This window comes from Jaculus jaculus, chromosome 6 (genome assembly GCF_020740685.1).
Source record: "Jaculus jaculus isolate mJacJac1 chromosome 6, mJacJac1.mat.Y.cur, whole genome shotgun sequence".
NCBI lineage: Eukaryota > Metazoa > Chordata > Mammalia > Rodentia > Dipodidae > Jaculus > Jaculus jaculus.
This window is the reverse complement of record NC_059107.1, coordinates 101,079,194-101,103,878: the sequence shown is the minus strand read 5'-3', so window position 1 is coordinate 101,103,878 and position 24,685 is coordinate 101,079,194. Positions and strand designations below refer to the sequence as shown.

The 24,685-nt window shown below is 45.2% G+C and overlaps 1 protein-coding gene across 1 annotated transcript; it reads right to left on the bottom strand.

Annotated features, from left to right (window-relative positions):
* Positions 1-961: 961 nt before the first annotated feature.
* Inhbc (inhibin subunit beta C) lies at positions 962-19,096 on the bottom strand. Its single transcript, XM_004650012.2, has 2 exons — positions 18,784-19,096; positions 962-1,704 (listed from the first exon to the last, which is right to left on the bottom strand). The coding sequence occupies exons 1-2, from the start codon at positions 19,094-19,096 to the stop codon at positions 962-964; spliced, it is 1,056 nt and encodes a 351-aa protein (XP_004650069.1).
* Between the last annotated feature and the right edge of the window lie 5,589 nt (positions 19,097-24,685).

Genomic DNA, 24,685 nt, shown 5'->3' with positions numbered 1-24,685 from the left:
TGTATCATCCTAGCCTTTGGTCTCCAGCCTGGGTCTCCCCTTAGTCAAACTCAGCCAGAAGCTGCAATAGATGAAGGCTCAGGTGAAATCAGCCTGTAAGGCTGAGGGTAGTGGTCAGTGAACACAGGAGGCTAGGCAGAAAGCATTAGCAGCCACTTGGACAAGAGAAAGGCCTCAAGACACAGACAGGGATGAACTTCACTTGGGAAACACTTATCCAGCCTATGGTGAAGGGGCTACATCACATTATCCTGGAGTGGGGACTATCAGGTGGCAAGAACAGGGAGGCAGTGTAGACTATGAAGTTGTTTAAGGGTGACCTAAGGGTGTCTCTGCTGAGAACCAAATAACATTGGAGGTGGATGAGGTAGGGCCCCTGGAGTGGAGCTGACCAGGAAGGGACTCTGGATAAATTATGCCCCAGGTAAGAGACTGATAGTCATGAAGATGGTATTAGATGTAGATCTCCTTGAGTCACAAGTGGGTTATTTGTCTGCTTAAGAAGAGAGAGTCAAAGCCTGGCGTGGTGGCGCACACCTTTAATCCCAGCACTCGGGAGGCAGAGGTAGAAGGATTGCCATGAATTCGAAGCCACCCTGAGACTACATAGTGAATTCCAGGTCAGCCTGGGCTATAGCAAGACCCTACCTCGAAACCCAAAAATAAAAATAAAGAAGGATGCTTAGCCGGGCGTGGTGGTGAATGCCTTTAATCCCAGCACACGGGAGGCAGAAGTAGGAGAATCACCGTGAGTTCGAGGTCACCCTGAGACTACATAGTGAATTCCAGGTCAGCCTGGGTCAGAGTGAGACCCTACCTCAAAAAAAAAAAAAAAAAAAAGAGGAAGAAGAAGAAGAGGGATTCCACCTTCAACACCGAGTCAGGAATGCGATCACCTTGAGGAGGTGCCTCTGTGGGAACATAACTGCCGACCTCTTAGGCTTCCTGCACCGCACACAGACTAACTGCATCCACAGGCCTCTACCACCATGTCAGGTATGTCTGTCTTGACAATGTTGCTGTCCCTGTCGTAGTACAGCAGAGACAGTGGGCGCCGCGCTGTAGGCACACAGCACGAGCCCCCTCCAGCGGTGCCAGCCGCCGTGTTGGCTTTGAGGAGATTGAGCACTGCAGTGTGGAAGGATGCAGCAATACCAGGCATGCCTGCCACATGTAGTGGGCACTGCCCTGTGCAGAAGTTCATTGCATAACCTTCTGGCTGGATGATCCAGTCGTGCCAGCCAATCTCACGGAAATCTACAAAGAACTCTTGTCGGCAGCACATCCTGGACCCGCCCTGGCAGTCGATGCCTCTTCGGCGTACCCGGTGCTTGCCCCTAACGCGTACCCGGGCGACCACAAAGGGCCTATGAGCAGCCCCAGCCAGGATAACTGAGCTCTGGGCTACGTGGCTTTCAGGTACCAGCTCTAGGGTAAGGTGCCCCTGGCTGCAGGCAGCCTGAGCGTCAGGCCCCAGGAACAGCTGGTGCCAGCCACTGGCATCCACCTCCAGCAGGTGCTGAGTAGCCAAGGTGAGATTAGTGTCATATGGTCTTAACACAAGGACTCTCACATTCATAGTCCTGGTGGCATTGGGAGGAAGTTGCACAAAGAACATGAGGTGGGCTTGCCGGACCTCCATGCCACCAGCTGTTCTCTCAGAGAAGTGGAAATCAAGGCGAGTCTGGTTGATGCTGGAGAGGCCTGTGAACGGAAGAAGCCCCAGTCATTTCAGCCTTCTGTTATTAATTCTACCAACTACCTCTATTCTCATCATACTTTACTATTGGCAAGCAGAGAGAGATGGACAGAGAGAGAGAGAGAGAGAGAGAGAGAATGGGTGCACAGGGGCCTCTGGCCAGTGCAAATGAACCCCAGATGCATAAGCCACTTTGTGCACCTATCTGACTTTACATGAGTACTGGGGAACCAAACCTCAGTTATTAGGCTTTGCAGGCAAGTGTCTTAACTGCTGAGCCATCTATCTCGCCCCTCATCATAGTTTTTAAGTTTTTAAATTTTTTGTTTATTTATTTGAGAGAGAGAGAGAGGGCATGCCAGGGCCTCTATCCACTACAAATAAAGTACAGACACATGTAGCAGCACCTTGTTTTGTTTTGTTTTGAGACAGGGTCTCGTATAAACTAAGCTGTCCTCAAACTTACGGTGTAATCAAGGGTGACCTTGAAACTGATCCTCTTGCCTTCACCTGTCAAGCACTGGGATTACAGGCCTACGCTTGTATGCCCAGCTTTTTATTATTTATTTATGCATTGGGTTTTTGGGGGGGGTTTGATTTTTTTGTTTTTTTTTGAGGTAGGGTCTCAGTCTCAGTCTAGTCCCGGCTGACCTGGAACTCACTCTGTAGCCTACAATTTATAGTGATTCCCCCTACCTTTGCCTCCTGATGGCTGGAATTAAAAGCATGCACCACCACACCCAGCAGCTTTTTATTTTTATTTACTTTATATGAGAGAGAGAGAGAGAATGGGCATTCCAGGGCCTTCAGCCACTACAAATGGACTTCAGACACGTGTGTCTCCTTGTGCATATGTGCAACACTGTGTGCTTGTGCCACTGTGCATCTGGCTAATGTGGAACCTGGAGATTTGAACATGAGTTCTTAGGCTTCATAGGCAATTGCCTTAGTCACTAAGCCATCTCTCCAGCCCTATTTGTTTACTCAATTTTTTGGTTTTTCGAGGTAGGGTCTCGCTCTAGCCCAGGCTGACCTGGGTGGAATTCACTCTGTAGTCTCAGGGTGGCCTTGAACTCACGGCGATCCCCCTCCCTCTGCCTCTCGAGTGCTGGGATTAAAAGTGTGCGCCACCACGCCCTGCAGCTTTTTACTTTTTCAGACAAGGCTTCAGTATGCAGCCCAGGTTGGTCTGAAACTTGTGGGTTCAAGCACTGTATCCATCTCAGCCTCCAGAGTCACTGGAATGATGACTCTATCACTGCTCCCAATTCCCAGTGAAAAAGTGCTATGGGTGAAGTCCTAAGGGGAATTGCTTGGGTTATGGGGATCCATGTCCTTATCATGGAATGAGCTTCTTTACAATACTTATGTTCTTTATAAATAACTCAGCTGGTAGCACTCTCGTATAGCTGCCCAAAAAGCATTTAATTGGTAATGAGAATGAGAGGTTCCTGTAACAAATATCGGAAAATGTGAGTGGTTTTGCAACTGGGAAACGGGTAAAGGATGGAAGAATTTAGAGAAGCAGATTAAAAATACATGGGCTGGATTGGAGAGATGGCTTAGCAGTTAAGTGCTTGCCTATGAAGCCTAAGGACCCCGGTTCGAGGCTCAATTCCCCAGAACCCACGTTAGCCAGATGCACAAGGGGGTGCATGCGTCTAGAGTTTGTTTGCAGTGCCTGGAGGCTCTGGCGTGCCCATTCTCTCTCTCTGCCTCTTTCTCTCTGTGTCTGTTGCTCTCAAATAAATAAACAAAAAAATTAAAAAACAAATACATGGGCTGGAGCCAGGCGTGGTGGCACATGCCTTTAATCCCAGCACTTGGGGAGCAGAGGAGGATCGCCTTGAGTTCAAGGCTACCCTGAGACTACAAAGTGAATTCCAGGTCAGCCTGAGCTAGAGTAAGACGCTACCTCGAAAAAACAAAAACAAACAAACAAAAGCATGGGCTGGAGAGATGGCTTAGAGGTTAAGGCTTTTGCCTGTGAAGCCAAAGAACCCAGGTTCGATTCCCCAGTACTCATGGAAAGCCAGATGCACAAAGTGGCACATGTCTGGAGTTCATTTGCAAAGCTGGGGGCCCTGGCACACCCATTCTCTCTCTCGCTCTCTGTTTGCTCCCCCACCCCAAGTAAATAAAATATTTAAAAAAAAAACACCTAGATACCCACAGGCATAGCATTAAAAGCAGATATGGGGAGGGAAAAAAGAGGAGAGTTTTAAAGTCTGACACTTCTTAAAAGATTGCTTAAGTGGTGATAATTAGAAGGTTGTAGAGTCAGGCATGGTGGTTCATGCCTATAATGCCAGCTTTTAAGTGGTGCAGGAGAATTGAAATGAGTGTAAGCCAGCCTAGGCTATAAGGTAAGATCCTGTCTCATACAAAACCAGACAACGTTAGTATAGTAGAAACTGGGCAGGAAAAGCAATTCCAGTGAAGTCTCAGATGGAAAAAAGGAGCATCAGTTAGAAACTAGAATAAAGATCATCTTTGTTACAAAGCAACAGCTTGGCTGAATGGCCCTAGTACTTTATGGAAGGAAGAAATCAAAGTGAACTTGGTTATCTGGTGGAAGAAATTCCTCCCTTCCTTCCTTCTTTGTTTTTTTTTTTTCCTCTTTTTTTTTTTTCCTTTTCTTTCTTTTTTGGTTTGTTTTCTTTTTTTTTTTTTTTTTTTGAGGTAGGGTCTCACTCTGGCCCAGGCTGACCTGGAATTAACTATGTAGTCTCAGGGTGGCCTCAAATTCACCTTGATCCTCCCATCTCTGCCTCCTGAGTGCTGGGATTAAAAGCATGTGCCACCATGCCCGGCCCCTTCTTTTGGATTTTATTTATTTGAGAGAGAGAGCTAGAAAGCGAGAAAGAGAGGCAGACAGAGAGACAATGGGTGTGCCAGGACCTCTAGCCACTGCAAACGAACTCCATATGCATGCACCCCCTTTTGCATCTGGCTTTATGGGCACTAGGGAATCAAACCTTGTTCCTTGGGCTTCGCAGGCAAGTGCCATAGCCACTAAGCCATCTCTCCAGCACCCCCCCCCTTTTAAGATTTATTTATTTATTTATTAGAGAGAGAGAGAATGGGCCTGCCAGGGCCTCTAGCCACTGCAAATGACCTCTAGACACACGTGTCACCTTGTGTATCTGTAGTCCCAGGCCACCCTTAAACTCACAGTGATCCTTCTACCTCTGCCTCCCAAGTGCTGAGGTTAAAGGTGTGCCTGGTGACTGCAACTTTTCATGTTCAAAGACATGCAGATTCACCTCTTCCATCCAAGTCTGTTTCTTGGATTTTTCTCCTTCCCTATAGATTTGTTTTAGCCAAACCTATAGTCATTTGCACTTTGAAGTTCTACCAAGTATACCTCCAAATTCCCAATATAATTTCATTTCTTTCTACATCCTCTATTATGTTTAACCAATAGTCATCTTTTTCTTTTTTAAATCTTTTTTTTTTTTTTTAAGCAAGGGCAAAGAGCTTTATTTTCGGGCTTAAACTCGGTCTCTTGACTTCACCAACACAGTGGATCCGTACAAGAGCCCCGAGTAGCGGGAGGGTAGGGTTTTTAATAGGGATTTGAACATACAAGAAGGGGATGGGTACGTGATTGGTTGATTTAAACAGTGTACTCTTCTGGTTGGCTTAGGATTTTGGCGGGCAAAGTTGGTGGGCTGTGGGTAGGGGAATTGAACTTATCTATGACTACAGGAATGTATGGCATAATCAGTTTCCAGTAACTGTTAAACCCACCCTTACCTGAAGATAAAAACTTAGACCTTGCCAGGAAACAGAAACTTAGGCCTACTGAGGACTCTGAAGCCTGTCATGCATCCATTAAGATAGACAGAGAATGGGTATGCCAGTGCCTCTTACCACTGCCGATGAACTCTTAAATGCTGGGATTAAAGGTGTGCGCTACCACGCTCAGTTTAAGAAAGATATTTTTATTTATCTGTTTGTAAGCCAAGAGATAGAAGAAAGACAGAGAGAATGAGCATGCCAGGGCCTCCAGTCACCGCAAAGGAACTCCAGATGTATGCACCACTGTGCATCTGGCTTTACGTGGGTCCTGGGGAATCGAACCCAAGTTGTTAGGCTTTGCAGGCAAGCACATTAGCTGCTGAGTCATCTCTTCAGCCCTTTTTAAAAATTTTTTTTAATTTTTATTTATTTGAGAGCGACAGAGAGAAAGACGCACATAGAGAGAAAGAGAGAGAATGGGCGCGCCAGGGCCTCCAGCCTCTGCAAACGAACTCCAGAGGCGTGCGCCCCCTTGTACATCTGGCTAACGTGGGACCTGGGGAACCGAGCCTCGAACCAGGGTCCTTAGGCTCCACAGGCAAGCGCTTAACCGCTAAGCCGTCTCTCCAGCCCCCTTTTTTGTTTTTTGAACACACCAAACATAGCCCTATCTTTAAACTTGCTATGTCCAAGATTATTAAATGAGTGATTCCCTTTAAGCAGTCAGCTTTAACTCTCCCCCACTGAGGTGCTTCCTTGACTAGCCTACCAAAAGAATCCTCCAACTCAACTTCCATCTCACGATGCATCATCCTGCTTACCTGTCTTCTTTTTTGTTTTTTTGAGGTAGGATCTCACTCTAGCCCAGGCTGACCTGGAACTCACTATGTAGTTTCAGGGTGGCTGCGAGCTCACAGCAATCCTCCTACCTCTGCCTCCCGAGTGATGGGATTAAAAGCATGCGCCACCATGCCTGGCTTCTTTTCTTTTAATTATTAAATTATTATATTTATTGAGGGAAGTACAGAGCCAAGAAAAGGCACCTACATGGCTAGAGATCCCATGTGGAGGGCCTGGAAGGAAGTATGGAAAGAAAGAGAAAGTTCAAGGAGCTCCTGCCTTGTGGGGAGCTAGAGGGGATAAGGAACCCATGTGGAGAGAAAGGGCTAGGGGGCCCTCCCTGCTGGGCCTGGGCTAGGGCATAAACTGAGCCTCTCCTGACTGGGCCTGGGCCTGGGCCCAGTCAAGGGAAAAACTCAGCCACAGCTGGAAGTTCCCAAGTGATCAGAGGTCAATAAACATTTCCTGAATGCTCCTTCAGTCTTTAATTCTTTGTTTGGTTGCATTGATGTCAGAATTATTTTCCAAAAACTTGGATGGATCATGAAACATATAGTCTCAGAAATCTTATTGATACAAGAAAGAAGGAAGAGGAGCCAGGAGTGGTGGCCCACGCCTTTAATCCCAGCACTTGGGAGGCAGAGGTAGGAGGATCACCATGAGTTCGAGGCCACCCTGAGACTCCATAGTGAATTCCAGGTCAACCTGAGCTAGAGTGAGACCCTACCTTAAAAAATCAAAAAGAGAGAGAGAGAGAGAGAGATGCCTTAGAGGTTAAGGCATTGCCTGCAAAGCCTAAGGACCCATGTTCCATTCTCCAGTACCCATGCAAGCTAGATACATAAGGTGGTACACATGTCTGGAATTTGCAGTGGCTGGAGGACCTAGACTGCCCATTCTCATTCTCTCCCTCAAATAAACAAATGAATAAAATATTTATTTTTATTTAATTTTTTTGGTTTTTTGAGGTAGGGTTTTATGCTAGCCCAGACTGACCTGAAATTCACTATGTAGTCTCAGGGTGGCTTTGAACTCATGGTGATCCTCCTACCTGTGCCACCCCAAGTGCTGGGATTAAAGGCGTGTACCACCACACCTAGCTGTGAATAAAATATTAAAAAATGAAATTTAAGAAAAAGAAGGAAGGGAAGAAAGAAATGAAACAAAAGAGCCAGGCATGGTGGCATACACCTTTAATCCCAGAAGAAGAAGAAGTAAGAAGATTGCTGTGAGTTTGAGGCCAGCCTGGAACTACAAAGTGAGTTCCAGGTCAGCCTGGGCTAGAGTGAGACTCTACCTGGGCTGGGGGCAGGGAAGCAGCTGGGACCTCCAACTCTGAAGATGTGTCTATTCCTCCTCACCTTAGTTCTCAAGTGCCTGTGCCAGCCTTATGGAATAATGCAGAGGGGCTTGTGGCCCCAGGGGGAGAAGGTCGAGGGACACAGAGCTCCATGGGGAGATCATCACCCATCCAGGGATGAGACTTCTCCAAGGTACCCCTGCTTTGGGGTTGCCGTGCTTCTATAAATAACCCTCCACCCATGCTCTTTTTCTTTTTTCTTTTTTCCCTGAGATAGGGTTTCAATCTAGCCCAGGCTGACCTGGAATTCACTTTGTAATCTCTGAGTGGCCTCAAATTCACGGCGACCCTCCTACTTCTGCCTCCCAAGTGCTGGGATTAAAGATGTGCGCAACCACGCCCGGCTTCCACCCATGCTCTATAAGTAAACCCAACGAACTCATAAATTCACAAAAGCTGGTTTTGGTGTAGTGGTGCTGTTGCCTGTCTTCTGTGTACTATTTGAGGTGAATAGACATGTGTTCATGTCTCCCAGAACAAAAAGCTTCACATAACAGCTAGCCTTAATACATTTTATTTATTGTATATGCCAGGCAAGCACCCCATCACCAACATACATCCCCAGCTGCAGCTATACCTTTTCCTTAGTTTTTAATTTATTTTTAAAATATTTTATTTATTTATTTGAGAGAGAGAGAGAGAGATTGAGAGAGATGAGTGTACTAAGGCCTCCTGCCACTGCTGACTCCAAATGCATGTAACAGTTTTTGCATATGGCTTTATGTGAGTACTGGGGAACCAAACTTGAGCCATCAGGCTTTGCAAATAAGCCCCCTTAATTGCTGAGCCATGTCTTCAAACCAGCTATCCTTATTTTTATTTTGCAGATGAAGGTGCAGCAAGCTAAAGGGAAAAGAAAGGAAGGGAGGGGGCTACTTAATAGGATGGTATTGTATACATGTAAGTAGAAAATAGATTAATGGGGGTAAAAAGGCCAAAGTGAGGTCAGGGGAAGAGATTGAGTAAAGGAAAGGTGGAGGGAGGGCCAATCAAAATCTAAGAGGATATAAATAAATATTATGGAAACCTACTTTTTTGGACAATGGAACACTCAGGAGCCATAGTTTGCTAGAAAATTTTCAGTGCCAGGGATGGGCTACCTTCCAGTGAGTTGTTGGCCAGGGAGGTCGCTGATGCCCCCAAAACATGATAGGCCATCGCCAAGGGCCTTGGTTTCCCACCAGGAATAGATGGTAAGAGACTATTGTTGAAGGCTCCACATACTTGGGTCACAAGGCCACTGAGAAATCCTGCTGAAACTGAGCTGATAACCTCCTCCATGTAGACCAGCTGACAGAATGCTGGAAGAAGCCATTCTACAAGCAGTTCAATGGGAGAAAGGGAAATCACTAGTAAAGGTACTCAACAGTGGACACTGCAAACCTTATATTTGGCTAGCCAGGCCAAATGAGCCAATGAATGCAATAGTGGCATGTCTGCCATGGTGGAAACCAACTGCCCTCTAATTGGACTGGAGGCTCACTCCATGGCAGGGAATATATTCCTGATACTGAAAACTTAAAACAGGGGTAGTCATGAGCCCAAGGGGTGTAACGTCTGCTGCTATCTGGCTAAATGTATATACTATGCTTATCAAATTGCCCAGTAAGCACTTCTCTTAATGTTTATACCCATATATTAATGCTACTCTCACTTTGGTAGAGAACCTTCTCTTTTCAGATGGCAGTGACTTTGGGATGACTCAGAAGGCATCACAGTGCTGGAAAGAAGTGACCAGAGTGTTCAGCACGGCAATATTTCTATTACACCTTCCAAGGCTCAGGGTCTATTGCAGAAGAGGTGGAGGAAAGAATGTAAGAGCCAAAGGAAGGGTAGGACTCCTTACAACGTGCTCCTGCAGACACAAATGGCACTACCTACACAAGACCATCATAAGAGGAGGAAAAGATCATGACACCAAAATAAAAGAAAGGGGGCTGGAGAGTTGGCTTAGTAGTTAAACGCTTGCCTGTGAAGCCTAAGGACCCCGGTTCAAGGCTCGATTCCCCAGGACCCACATAAGCCAGATGCACAAGGGGCGCATGCATCTGGAGTTCATTTGCAGTGGCTGGAGGCCCTGATGTGCCCATTCTCTCTCTCTCTAGCTCTCTTTCTTTCTTTGTTGCTCTCAAAGAAATAAAAAATAAATAAATAAAAAATAAGACAAGAAAGAGTGATTGAGTGGGGGAGGGGATATGATGGAAAATGAAGTTTCAAAGGGGAAACCATGGGAGGGAGGGCATTACCATGGGATATTGTTTACAATAATGGAAATTGTTAATAAAAATTTTTGAAAAAAAATTTTAATTTTACTTATTTATTTGACAGAAAGAGGGAGGGAAAGAGGTAGAGTGAAAGAATGGGCACACTAGGGCCTCCAGCCACTACAAGATTATGTGAGAACTGAGGAATTGAACCTGGGTCCTTTGGCTTTGCAGGCAAGTGCTAAGTGCTCATCCATCCCTCCAGCCCCTGACAATGCTTTTTTTTTTTTTTTTTATGATATGTGATCATGGGCATAATAGGGCACAATATAAAATTTAACAAGGCTTAATGTAAAGTGGGAAGTCAAGAGTATGGCTGCTTTTGACAACACTCAGGAGCAACAGGATCTCGCCCTTTTGTCTCTCCGTGAGTCCATTTTCCTCTTCTTTCTGTGTGGATTTACTTTTGCTTCTGCGTCACCTTCCTGAAGCCCCAAATCATGCATGGTTCTACACCTTGTGTCTTTTACTTAACTCTTCATAGCTAAGTGAGCTGACCTCTTAGTATACAACTCCAAAATTAAGAATCTGATTGAGCCGGACCTGGTGGCACACGCCTTTAATCCCAGCACTTGGGAGGCAGAGGTAGGATCGTCGTGAGTTCAAGGCTATCCTGAGACTGCATAGTGAATTCCTCCAGGTCAGCCTGGGCTAGAGCAAGACCCTACTTTGAAACACACACACACACACACACACACACACACACACACACACACACACAACAGAATTGGACTGACCCAACTAGTCTTATTGCTAGAGCACAAAGAATATCTCAGACCTTTTTGTAAAATTTTAGTTATTTATGTATTTATTGTTTTTTCTTGAGGTAGGGTCTTGAACTCATGACAATTCTCCTATCTTGGCCTCCCAAGTGCTGGGGTTACAGGTGTTTGCCATCATACCTGGCTTCTTATTTATTTGCTTTCTCAAATTATTTTATTTAATTTTTTTGCATTTTATTTTATTTTATTTTTTTTTAATTTTTATTAGCATTTTCCATGATTATAAAAAAATATCCCATGGTAATTTCCTCCCTCCTGCCCCCACACTTTTCCCTTTGAAATTCCATTCTCCATCATATTACCTCCCCATCACAATCATTGTACTTACATACATACAATATCAACTCATTAAGTACCCTCCTCCCTTCCTTTCTCTTCCCTTTACGTCTCCTTTTTAACTTACTGGCCTCTGCTACTAAGTATTTTGATTCTCACGCAGAAGCCCAATCATTTGTAGCTAGGATCCACATATTCAAATTTTTTATTATTTATTTATTTGGCAGAGAAAGAGAAAGAGAGAGCATGCCAGGGTCTCCAACCACTGCAAACAAACTCTAGATGTGTGTGTCCCCTTGTGCATCTGGCTAATGTGGGTCCTGGGGTATCAAACCTGGGTCCTTTGGCTTTGTACACAAATGCCTTAACCGCTAAGCCATCCCTCCAGCCCTTTATTTGATTTTTTGAGGTAAGGTTTCACCCTAGCTCAGGCTGACCTGGAGTTTACTTTGTAGTCTCAGGATGGACTTGAACTCATGGTGATTTTCCTACCTCTGCCTCCTGAGTGCTGGGATTAAAGGCGTGCACCACCACACTTGGCTTATTTATTTATTTTTGAAATAGCATCACTCTCTAGCCCAGGCTGATCTGGAACTCACTCTGAAGTTCCAGGATGGCCTAGAACTCACACCTTTAATCCTAGCACTCAGGAGGCTGAGGTAGGAAGATCACTATGAGTTCAAAGCCAGTCTGGTTCTACATAGTGAATTCCAGGTCAGCCTGGGCTAGAGTGAGACCCTATCTCAAAAAGAAAAGAAAAAAGAAAAATAGACATGCATGGGCTGGGAGTGGAGGTCAGTGGTAGAATGCATCCTTGCCTAGGCTAGTATGTGTGAGGCCATGCGTTTGTTTCTAGCACTATAAACAAAACAAAACAAACAAAACCCCCACAACAATAACAGTAACAAAACTGCTTTAGGTTTGCATGTTATATTGATAACACAAATTAGTATCAGAAGTGGGGTATTACCATAACCCAAATCTAAAATATATAGAACTGTTTTGGGACTCAGTGCAGGGCAGAGGTTGGGGAGATAGGGAAGATATTATCAGAAAAGGCAGGAAGAGCAGTGAAGAAACTGCTGTTGAAAGCAAGAGAAAGAACCTGTTGGGTATTGGCTATCACCCATGGTAACTTGGATGACAGAAACCATATCTAACCCAGTTGTGAATTTAGCTTGGGAGATTTCCAGGCAGGATGCTGAAAATACCAACTGGCTTATTTTAGCTGCCTGTGTTATGGAATTACAGGAGAAAGATGAACTTAATAATAATAATTTTTAAAAACCTCTAGGCATGGTGGCTCATGATTTTAGATTTATTTTATTTTTCGAGGTAGGGTCTCACTCTAGCCCAGGCTGACCTGGAATTCACTCTGTAATCTCAGGGTGGCCTCAAAGTCCTGGTGATCCTCCCACCTCTGATTCCCAAGTGTTGGGATTAAAGGTATGTGCCACCATGCCCAGCGACTCATGTTTTAATATTATGTAGATCACTGAGGCAGGAGGACTGCCATGAGTCCAAGGTCAGATTGAACTGCATAGTGAATTCCAGGCCAGCCTGGCCTGTAGAGTTAGTCTCTGTCTCTAAAAACCAAACCAAACCAAAGGAAAACAACTTCAGTCTTCAAGCAGGATTTACAGAGAATATTTCTAAGAGGACTTGCTGTATTGAAAAGTAAAACCCCTTTTCCTTTCTTCTCTGGTGGCCAAAGGAGACTAAACCAGCCTTGCGCATACTCTGAGCTACATCTCTAGCACAAAAGATACTTAAGGTGAGAAATCAAGTCCAGAGCACTGTCAATAGAATATGGTCTCAGAGACAAATAAAATGTCAGCATAAAAACCTTTGTTAAGATCTGAAACAAGCCAAGTGTGGTGGTGCACGCCTTTAATCCTAGCACTGGGAGGCAGAGGTAGGAGGATCACTGTAAGTTTTAAAAAAGATCTGAAACAAATTAATTTACGCATTATTTATTTATTTATTTAGGTTTCACTTGAACTAACAAAGTTTTTCCTATCTCAGTCTCCCCAGCACCAGGATTATAAGCATGAGCCACCATACCAACTGTTGGACTTTTTGTTTTTCCACATAGGGTCTTGCTCTGGCCCAGGCTGACCTGGAATTCACTATGTAGTCTCAGGGTGGCCTTTAACGCACGGAGATCCTCCTACCTCTGCCTCCCAAGTGTTGGGATTAAAGGCGTGCGCCACCATGCCCAGCTAGAATTCACTGAATTAATTTTTTTTTGGTACATTTTTAATTTATTTATTTGAGAGCGACAGACATAGAGAGAAAGACAGATAGAGGGAGAGAGAGAGAATGGGCGCACCAGGGCTTCCAGCCTCTGCAAACGAACTCCAGACGCGTGCGCCCCCTTGTGCATCTGGCTAACGTGGGACCTGGGGAACCGAGCCTTGAACTGGGGTCCTTAGGCTTCACAGGCGAGCACTTAACTGCTAAGCCATTTCTCCAGCCCAAATTCACTAAATTGTTGAAGGTTCACCTCCAACTAATAGCAATCCTCTTACTTCTGCCTCCTGAGTGCTGGGATTAAAGGTGTGCACCACCATGCCTGGTTTAAAAGTTTAAAAAAATTTTTTGGTTTATTTTTATTTATTTATTTGAAAGTGACAAACAGAGAAAGAGGCAGATAGAGAGAGAGAGAATGGGTGTGCCAGGGCCTCCAGCCACTGCAAATGAACTCCAGACACGTGCGCCCCTTTGTGCATCTGGCTAATGTGCATCCTGGGGAATCAAGCCTTGAGCCAGGGTCCTTAGGCTTCACAGGCAAGCCCTTAAAAGATTACACACACACACACACACACACACACACACACATATATATATGCATATATATAAAATATAAATAAAATATAATATAAAATATAAAAATATAAATAAAAAATATATATATTTTTCCAAGGTAGGGTCTTGCTCTAGCCCAGGATGACCTGGAATTCACTATATAGTCTCAGGCTGGCCTTGAACTCTCGTCAATCCTGCTACCTTGGCTTCCTGAGTGCTGGGATTAAAGAAAGACATGTGCTAGCACATACGGGTTCCTCACACTTCAGGTAGAGTCTCACTCTATCCCAAACTGACTTGGAACTCTATAGTCCAGGGCTGGCCTCAAACTCACAGCAATCCTCCTACCCTTGCCTCTAGAGTGAAGGGATTAATGGCGTGTACCACCAAACTGTCGTAATCAGTGACTGTTCTGTGTCCCATTTTCTCATACTGTATTCTGAAAAAGAATATCTATTATAGTTATCCTGTCCTTGCTTCAGCATAGCATTGTGTGTTAGGTGTGTGGGAGGCAGGCAACTTATTTTTAGGACATAGGCAATGGTGTGTTAGTAAATGTTCAACAACTGGTCTCCGGGGAGGGGGGGGATTAAGAGCCCTGTTTTTTAGTGTCTGCCAATTTCCCTAGTATAAATTCTCCCATAAAGTCCAATTTCAAGCTTTTAACATGGTAATACAGCACATGGAGTTGGGATAAAATGGTCATAGTCAGTTCTCATGAGGTAGTATGAGCCGATGTTAGGACACCATTAAGGATCCCTGCACCTGAAGAGGAGCCTCATCTGTTTGCACCTGGTTAAGATGATGAAACCATAGACTTCCAGCCTGATTTTGATGACATAATGGATGAAGATTTTGAGGGAGATGCAGTATTTTTTGAGTGGGCGGAACATGACTTATTAGGGGCCAGAGGACAGACTATGGAAGAATGCTCTGTTGATGGATGGCCTCTGGTGAACACCAGTTGGTTTCAATTACTTTATCTAGATCTGACTAGGTTTGGCCACAATGACATGCTTTGTTGATGAGATGTGAGTAAAAAAAATAAAAAAGAGTATGTAGAATCTTGATAATCATTTATAAATTGAAATTGCTCTGTAACAAACCAGCCACCTTGTTTTAAAGAAACTTGGGCTAGATTAATGGCTGATCAGAAGCTTCTTGGTGAAAGATTGCTATTGATTCAGGCTTGTATCCCTTCAAAGTTCATATGCTGAAGTCAGGCAAATGGCAAATGCCGATGACCCTGGCCCATGGGAAGCTGAAGCAAGAGGATCACAGGGTTTTTTGTCCAGTCTATGCTACATAGTAAGTTTCAGACCAGTTTGGAATATGTATCTCCAAAAATCTGTCTCAAAAAAAAAAAAAACAAAAAACAAGTGTGGCGTGGCGTTGCACGCCTTTAATCCCAGCACTCAGGAGGCAGAGGTAGGAGGATTGCTGTGAGTTCGAGGCCACCCTGAAAATACAGAGTGAATTCTGTCTCAGCCTGGGCTAGAGTGAGACCCTACCTCAAAAAACAGACAAACAAAAAAAAAAAAAATCAGGGACTGAAAGCAAGAAAGGGGGGTACTTAATAGGATGGTATTGTATATATGTAAGTAGAAGAATAGATTAATGGGGGTGAAAAGGCCCAAAGTGAGGTCAGGCGAAGAGACTGAGTAAAGGAAAGGTGGAGGGAGGGCTAATCAAAATCTAAGAGGATATAAATAAATCACATGGAATCCTACTGTTTTGGACAATGGAACACTCAGGAGCCATAGATTGCTCCCCAGAACCCAAGTAAGCCAGATGCACAAGGTGGCATATGCATCTAGAATTGTTCACAGTGGCTAGAGGCCCCAATACCCCCATCCCATTCATATTCTCTCTCTCTCTAGATATATATAGATATAGATATATATCTACCTGTTACTCAGTCATAAGTAAGTAAGCAAATAAATGAATAACCAGGCTGGGGAGATGACTCAGTAGATTAAAGCGCTTGCCAAGCAAGTATGAATACCTGAGTTTGGATCCCCAGAACCCCTGTAAATGCAAGATGCTGTGATGATGTCTGTAATCCCAGTATGTCCATGGCAAGAAGGGAGGTGGACATAGGTGAGTCCTGGAAGGTCATGAGTCAGCCAGCCTGGCAAATGCAGTGGGGAGCAAGAAGAGAGACCCTGCCTCAAACAAAGCAGACGGCAAGGACTGAGACCTGAATGAACTCATCCTCTGACCTCTGCACCTGTACCATGGCACGTATGTACCCACCCTCATGAACACACATACCCAAATACACACAAGTCAGCAAGATTAAAAAAAAAAATAGTATGGAGAGATGACCCAGTGGTTAAGGTGCTTGCCTGTAAAACCTAATGACCTGGGTTCGATATCCCAGTACCCATGTAAAGCCAGATGCACAAAGTGGTGGGTGCATCTGGAGTGCCTTTGTAGCTGCTGGAGGTCCTGGTGTGCCCATTCTCTCACTCTCTGCTTGCAAATAAATAAATAAAATGTAAAAAAAAAAACAACAAAACAACAAAAACAACAACAACAAAAAACAACCATGTAGCTGGGATTGGTGGCTCAAGCTTTCCAGTACATGGGCGGCTGAGGTAGAAGAATTGCTGTAAAGCCACCCTGAGACTACATAGTGAATTCCAGATCAGCCTGGGCTAGAGTGAGACCCCAACTTGGAAAACAAACAAAAATTATATGTTGAACTCTTATCCCAGTGTGATGGCATTAGGAGGTGGGCTGTTTTTTTTTTTTTTAATTTTGTTTATTTTAAGTTATTTGTTTGAGAGCTACAGAGAAAGAGGCAGATAGACAGAGACAGAGAGAAAGAGAGAGAGAGAGAATGGTTGCGCCAGGGCCTCTAGCCACTGCAAACGAACTCCAGACACATGCGCCCTCTTGTGCATCTGGCTAAAGTGGGTCCTGGGGAATCGAGCCTCGAAATGAGGTCCTTAGGCTTCACAGGCAAGCACTTAACCGCTAAGCCATCTCTCCAGCCCGAGATGGGGTCTTAAGAAAGTGTCATGAGTGGGTGGAGAGATGGCTTAGTGGTTAAGGTATTTGCCTGCAAAGCTAAAGGATCCAGGTTTGACTCTCCAGGACACATGTAAGCCAGATGCACAAGGGGGCGAATGCATCTGGAGTTCGTTTGCAGTGGCTGGAGGCTCTGGCGTGCCCATTCTCTCTCTCACCTAAATATGTAAAGTATATTTAAAAAAAAAAGTGTCATGAGGGAATTAATATCCTCTCTTGTCTTCTTCTGCCCTGAGAGCTTACAGAGAAAACAGATCCTCATCATAATCCTCCTGGGCAGGGGCTGAGTCTTTTCTTTCCTACTCCCTCCCACTTTAGCATACTGAAGACTTTACCACTGTTAGTCAACTTAATTCTCTCAGCTCTTTATCCTGACTTACAAATGAGAAAACTGACTACTACCCACCCAGGTCACATCTAATAAGTGGTTGAGAGAGAATGGGAGCCCAGGCTGTGGGCCTGCAGAGCCTGCACTGGGTCTTGACCAGGAAGGGGAACAGGCACCACCCAGGAGGAAGGGGCCAGGAATAGAAATGGCCTTCCAGGTGTAAGACGGGGCTTGCAGCCCCATGTGGTGGCGCACATGCCTTTGATCCTAGCACCTGGAGGCTCAGGTAGGAGGATCACTGAGAGTTGGAGGCCAGCCAGAGACAACATCGTGAATTCCAAGTCAGCCTGGGCTACAGTGAAACTCTATCTTGAAACCCTCCCCCAGAAAGAAGGAAGGAAGAAAGGAAGAAGGGAAGGAAGGAAGGGCTTGCATAAGTCTCAGCTTGCATTCTGCTTCTAGGCACCTATAACAGAATTCCTATATTCTCTCCAACTGTCCACTAATCTTTTTTGTTTTTGAGGTAGGGTCTCACTCTAGCCACGGCTGACCTGGAATTCACTATGGAGTCTCAGGGTGGCCTCGAACTCATAGTGATCCTCCTACCTGTGCCTCCTGAGTGTTGGGATTAAAGGTGTGCGCCCCCACGCCTACTGTCCATTAAAATTTTCAACTACTTCCTTCTCCTCGGAAGTATAATTCTTCTACTCCATCCTTTGTCTTTTAAAAATTTTTATTGTATTATATTTATTTATTTATGAGATAAAGAGGCCTATAGAAACAGAGAGAGAGGGAGGGAGAACGGGTGTGCCAAGGCCTTTAGCCATTGCAATAGAACTCCAGATACATGCGCCACCTTATGCATCTGGCTTCACGTGGGTACTGGGACATTGAATCCAAGTCTTTAGAATTTGCAGGTAAGCACTTTAACTGCTAAGCCATCTCTCCAGTCCCATCCTTTATCTTGTACACATCTGAGTCCTCTGGGGACTGTAACATGGAACCTAAGGTACATGAGGACCTGAGGTACAGAGAGATATTGTTTTTACTTTTTCTCTCTTTACTCAAATTAGCATTCTGCAGGAAGGGGGATGGAAGGCCTGGGTTCCGGGGCCAGAGGAAGCACACTCCCCAGCAACCAGCCCCTGGGTTCAGACCCTGGAAAGGAGTGAGATCCTCCCTGTGGAGGTGTTTGGGACCTGCAGAGAAAGAAGCAGAGGAGATGAGTGCATGTAGTCACTAAAAAGTGAAACCAGCCGGGTGTGGTGGCACACACCTTTAATCCCAGCATTTGGGAGGCAGAGGTAGGAGGATTATTGTGAGTTCGAGGCCACCCTGGGACTCCATAGTGAATTACAGATCAGCCTGGGATAGACTGAGACCCTACCTTGAAAAACCAAAAAAATAAAAAATAAAGAAAATAAATAAAAGCGAAACTTGCCAATTCCTAGGCTCCCAGTGTTTAGGTGTGAGCTACCAGAGAGGGCCTGGGGGGGTAGGTAGGGGCAGGAAGCTAGATCCAGACAAAGACTGGGAGGCCCAGGTTGGATGGCTTGGGAAAGGAAGTCAGGAGTGAGATGGTGAAGACACTTCTACTTTCCTTGAGAAGTGAGGTTTCAAGGCAGAGCTGCACAGCAGGAACCTACCTGTCTCAGCAAAGCTGATGATCTCATATTCCTGTCTCAGGTCATCCTCCAGGAGGGTCCCCTGGGGGAACCTGTGGAGGCGCTGCAGGGCGGTCCTCAGAGCAGCTCTGGACACAGGCCGGCTTAGCGTTGGGCGCTGGCTGAGGTGCAGCTTGTCCAGGATACTTCTCTTAGCCAAGTCGAGAAGCAGGTCCCGCTGGCTCTCCAGGTCCCAGGCAAGCCCCCAACATGCTGGACACGGACCACCAGCTCTGAGGGTGATCACTATGGTAGGAGTCAGGAATAGAAATGCCAGGAATAAGGAGGAGGTCATTGCGGAAGGAGGTCCTCCTTGAAGGACACAAATCCTGGGCTCAGGGTCTCAACAGCTGTAGCCTCAATGCTGGCCACCAGGGGCCCTGGGAAGAGTGTGCCCCTGCCTGGCATGTCTCCTTTTTGCCCTAGACAGAGCAGCCAAACATATGACTCAAAAAAAAAAAAAAAAAAAATGAAGTCAGTTACAGGTAGAACTTGGCAGAATCTGCCAGTGCAGTCAGTGAAAGTACAGAGTGGGGGATGTGAGGAGAGGTTGGTTTGTTTGGGGAAAGAGATGTCCCTGAGTTAATGTTGGGAGATTGTTACCCATGTGAGCTGCCAGGCCTGGGGACAAAGGTTAGGGATGAAATTTCTTTTCTTCCCATAGCTTTGGCGTTGTTGGGAAGCTTGGTGGCAATGGAGGTAATCAGACGTTTTCAGAGTGTTCCTTGTGGCCTGAGGCAGGAGGATCATTAGAACCCAGAAGTTAACATTGTTAGACTCATTCTCAAAAGCAGGCAGTGAGGAGGGAGCGCTGGGGAGATAGTAAAGTGTTTACCATGCAAGCATGAGGACTTGACTTTGTATCCCTAACACCCACGTTAAAAAAAAAAAAAAAAAAAAAAAAAAAAAAGCCAGGTGTACTGGCACAGTCCTAAAATCCCAGTGCTGCAGAGGTGGAGGCCAGGGCGTCCCTGGGGATTGCTGGCTCATTTGTCTAACCAAATCAGTGAGCTTTGGGTTCAGTGAAGAGATTCTGACTAAAACAACAACAACAAAAAAAAATGGGGGCTGGAGAGACGGCTTAGCAGTTAAGGTGCTTGCCTATGAAGCCTAAGGACCCAGGTTCCACTCCATAGAACCCACAAAAGCCAGACACACAAGGTGAGACAGGTGCACAAGGTGCTCATGTGTCTGGAGTTAGATTGCAGTGGCTAGAGGCCCAGGCATGCCAATTCTTTCTTTCTCTCATTAAAAAAATAAAAGCCGGGCATGATGGCACACACCTTTAATCCCAGCACTCGGGAGGCAGAGGTAGGAGGATCGCAGTGAGTTTCAGGCCACCCTGAGACTACACAGTGAATTCCAGGTCAGCCTGGGATATAGTGAGACCCTACCTTGAAATTCCCTCCCCCCGCCAAATAAAATGAAATAATGAGGTGGAGAACAGTTGAAGAAAACACCCAACACCAACTTGGTCTCCACATGCACGTACAAATGTGCACCCATTCACACATGCCCACATGTTTACATATGCATGCATGTCTAACCTTTGCAAAAAAGTTAAGGTGTGTCTGTGGTGGTTTCAATCAGATGTCCCCCATAGACTCATGTGTTTTGAATGCCTGGTTGTCCAGCTGGTGGGCATTTGAGAGAAGGAGTTTGCTGGAGGAGGTGTGGCCTTAGGGTTAGACCTTGAGGTTTATGAGCCCCCAGTTTGCCAGTGCTAGTGGGCACACACGCTTGCTGCTGTTTTCCACCTGCTGTGACAGAGGGATGTCCAGCTCCTGCTCATGCCATGCTTTCCCTTGCCGTCATGGAGCTTGCTTCCCTTTGACATTGTAAGCCAAAATAAAAACTTTCCTCCTACCAGCTGCTTTTGGTCTGGTGATGGGTCCCAGCAAGGAAAAGGTAATTGCAACAATGACTTATTTTTATGTTTGCTTGTTTGGTTGGGAGTGCTGAGATAGGCAATCATGTAGCCCAAGATTGCATTGGACTTGCTTTGTATCAGAAGTTGGCCTTGGATTTCTCCTGCCTCTACTTCTTTTTTAAAATTATTATTATTATTATTATTATTTTTGTTTGTTTGTTTGTTTTTGTTTTTTTTTTAATTTTATTTATTTATTTATTTGAGAGCGACAGACACAGAGAGAAAGACAGATAGAGGGAGAGAGAGAATGGGCGTGCCAGGGCTTCCAGCCTCTGCAAACGAACTCCAGACACATGCGCCCCCTTGTGCATCTGGCTAATGTGGGACCTGGGGAACCGAGCCTCGAACCGGGGTCCTTAGGCTTCACAGGCAAGCGCTTAACCGCTAAGCCATCTCTCCAGCCCTGTTTGTTTGTTTTTGAAGTAGGGTCTCACTCTAGCCCAGGCTGACCTGGAATTCACTATGTAGTCTCAGGGGGGCCTCGAACTCACGGTGATCCTCCTACCTCTGCCTCCCGAGTGCTGGGATTAAAGGCATGTGCCACCATGCCTTGCTTCAATTTTTTATTATTTTTAATTTTTAAAATTTATTATTTTTTTATTAACAACTTCCGTGATTGTAAACAATTTTTTTTGTTTTCTTTTGTTTTTTGTTTTTTTAGGTAGGGTCCCACTCTGGCTCAGGCTGACCTGGAATTCACTATGTAGTCTCAGGATGGCCTTGAACTCTCGGCGATCCTCCTACCTCTGTCTCCCGAGTGCTGGGATTAAAGGCGTGCGCCACCACGCCCGGCTGTAAACAATTTTTTATATATTATTTTTTAACTGACTCCAGATGCATGCACCACCTTGTACATCTGGGTTTACGTGGGTACTGGTGAAGTTAACCTGGGTCCTTAGGCTTTGCAGGCAATTGCGTTAAAAGCTGTGCCATCTCTCCAGCCCCCAGCTTTTGTCATAATGGATTCCTAAGCAAATGTTATGTGCTTAACACATGGGGTGGTGTTGTCATAAAAGCAAACTAGATTATCCTTCCTTGTCCTGCAGAGTACTGGTTTCTGTGTCTGGGAAGCATAGATCTATTTTTTTAATTATTTTTTATTGACAACTTCTATGATTGTAAACAATATCCCATGGTAAGGCAGGCCCTCCCTGCTCTCACTTCCCCCTTTGAAAGTCCATCATATCTCCTCCCCCTCTCAATCAGTCTCTCTTTTATTTTGATGTCATGATCTTTTCTTCCTGTTATGATGGTCTTGTGTAGGTAGTGTCAGGCACTGTGAGGTCATGGATATCCAGGCCATTTTGTGTCTGGAGGAGCACGTTGTAAGGAGTTCTACCCTTCCTTCGGCTCTTACATTCTTTCTGCCACCTCTTCTGCAATGGTCCCTGAGCCTTGGAAGGTGTGATTGAGATATTTCAGTGGTGAATACTCCGCTGTCACTTCTTCTCAGCACCATGGTGCCTTCTGAGTCATCCCAAGGTCACTGCCATCTGAAAAGAGAAGGTTCTTTAACCAAAACACTGCCATCTGAAAAGAGAAGGTTCTCTAACCAAAGGTGACATTAGCATTAACATATGGGTATGGACATTAAGAGAAGTGCTTACTGGGCAGTTTGGTGAGCATATTATATACTCTTAGCAGCAGACATTATACTCCTAGGGCTCATGACTATCCCTGTTGTAGATTTTCAATATCATGGATATATTCCCTCCCATAGAGCAGGTATCCACGCAAATTAGAGTGCAGATGTTTTCCCCCATGAAACATGCCACTATTGCACCCATCGGCTCATTTGGCCTGGCTGGCCAAATATAAGGTTTGCAGTGTCCACTATTGGGTATCTTCACTGGTGATTTCTCTTTCTCCCATTAAACTACATGCAGCATGGCTTTTTTCAGCTTTCTGTCAGCTGGTCTAAATGGAGGAGGTTATCAGCTCAGTTCCAGCAGAATTTCTCAGTGACCTTGCAGCTCTAGTATGTGGAGTCTTCAGCAATAGGGTCTTACCATCTATTCCTGGTGGGAAATCAAGGGCCTCGGCAATAGCCTGTAATGTTTTGGGGACATCAGGGATCTCCCTGGCCAACAACTCACTGGAAGGTATCCCATCCCCGGCACTGAAAAATTTCTAGTAACAATCTACAGCTCCTGAGTGTTCCATTGTCCAAAAAAGTAGGTTTCCATAATATTTATTTATATCCTCTTAGATTTTGATTAGCCCTCCCTCCAGCTTTCCTTTACTCAGTCTCTTCCCTTTCTCTACTTCTTAAGTGCTGGGATCATAGGAATGTACCACTGTGTCTGCTTAAAGGGTGACTCTTAAATGAGAAAGGGTACTTCTTTCTCTCATTCATGAAAATAAAAGTAATTTTTTTTTTTTTTTTTTGGTTTTTCGAGGTAGGGTCTCACTCTGGTCCAGGCTGACCTGGAATTAACTCTGTCATCTCAGGGTGGCCTTGAACTCATGGCAATCCTCCTACCTCTGCCTCCTGAGTGCTGGGATTAAAGGCATGCGCCACCATGCCCAGCTGAAAATAAAAGTAATTTTAAAAACTAACACAAGGTGACACATGTGTACAAGGTGGCACATGCAACTGGAGTTTGATTGCAGTGGCTGGAAGCCCTGGTGTGCCAATTCTCTCTCACTTGCTATCTTTCTCATTCTCTCTCGCTCATAAAAATAAATAAAATTTTAAAAAATAAAAAAAAAAGCCAGGCGTGGTGGCGCACGCCTTTAATCCCAGCACTCGGGAGGCAGAGGTAGGAGGATCGCCATGAGTTCGAGGCCACCCTGAGACTCCATAGTGAATTCCAGGTCAGCCTGGGCTAGAGTGAAACCCTACCTCGAAAAACCAAAAAAAAAAAAAAAAAAAAAAAAAAAAAAAAATAATAATAATAATAAAATAAAAATAAAAAAAGAAAGGGTACTTCAGAGTTGCATTATTCTTGGCCAATTGCATCTCACAGTCCACCCTTGTCCTATCCCACTCCCATCCTCTCCCCCTGGGCTCTCAGTCCAGCTGTTAGCTCTGGTTGGATTTTGCCCAGGGTAACTCAGGAGCATCATTTGAAGGCTAAGGAAAGGGAAGAGAAGCGCAGCGTACTAGTCAGATGTTTATGAGCAAATTCTGTCAAAAACATGGATTCAGAGGCTAGAGAGATGGCTTAGTGGTTAAGGCACTTTCCTACAAAGCCTAAGGACCCAGGTTCAATTCCCCAGTACACATTTAAGCCTGATGCACATGGTGGTTCATGCGTCTGGAGGCAGAGGTAGGAGGTTTGCTGTGAGTTCGAGGCCACCCTGAGACTACATAGTGAATTCCAGGTCAGCCTGGGCTAGAGTGAGACCCTACCTCGAAATACCAAAAAAAAAAAAAAAAAAAGTATTTATTTGCAAGCAGAAAGAGATAGTGAAGAGACAGAGAGAATGGGCATGCCAGGGTCTCTAGGCACTGCAAATGAACTCCAGGGGCATGTGTAACTTTGCGCATCTGGCTTTGCGTGGGCACTGGGAAATTAAACTTGCTTTGCAGGCAAGCGCCTTAACTGCTGAGCCATCTCTCCAGTGCCGGCCCGGCCTTATTTTTTGAGGAAGGCTCTCACTCTAGTTCAGTCTGACCTGGAACTTACCCTGCAGTCCCAGGCTGGCCTCAGTCTCACAACAATCCTCCTACCTCTGCCTCCCAAGTGCTAGAATTAAATATATATATATATATATCTCCTCGGGGGGGGGGGCACATTGAGGCTGGAGAGATGGTTCAGCTTAAAGGTGCTTGCTTGCAAAGTCTGACAGCCTGAGTTTGATTCCCCGGTACCCATGTAAAGCCAGATGCACAAAGTGACACATGCATCTAGAATTTTCAGTGGCAAGAGGCCCTGGTATGCCCATTCTTCATTCTTTCTCTCTGCTTGCAAATAAATAATAAGGAAAAAAAATATATAGTTTGGTTTT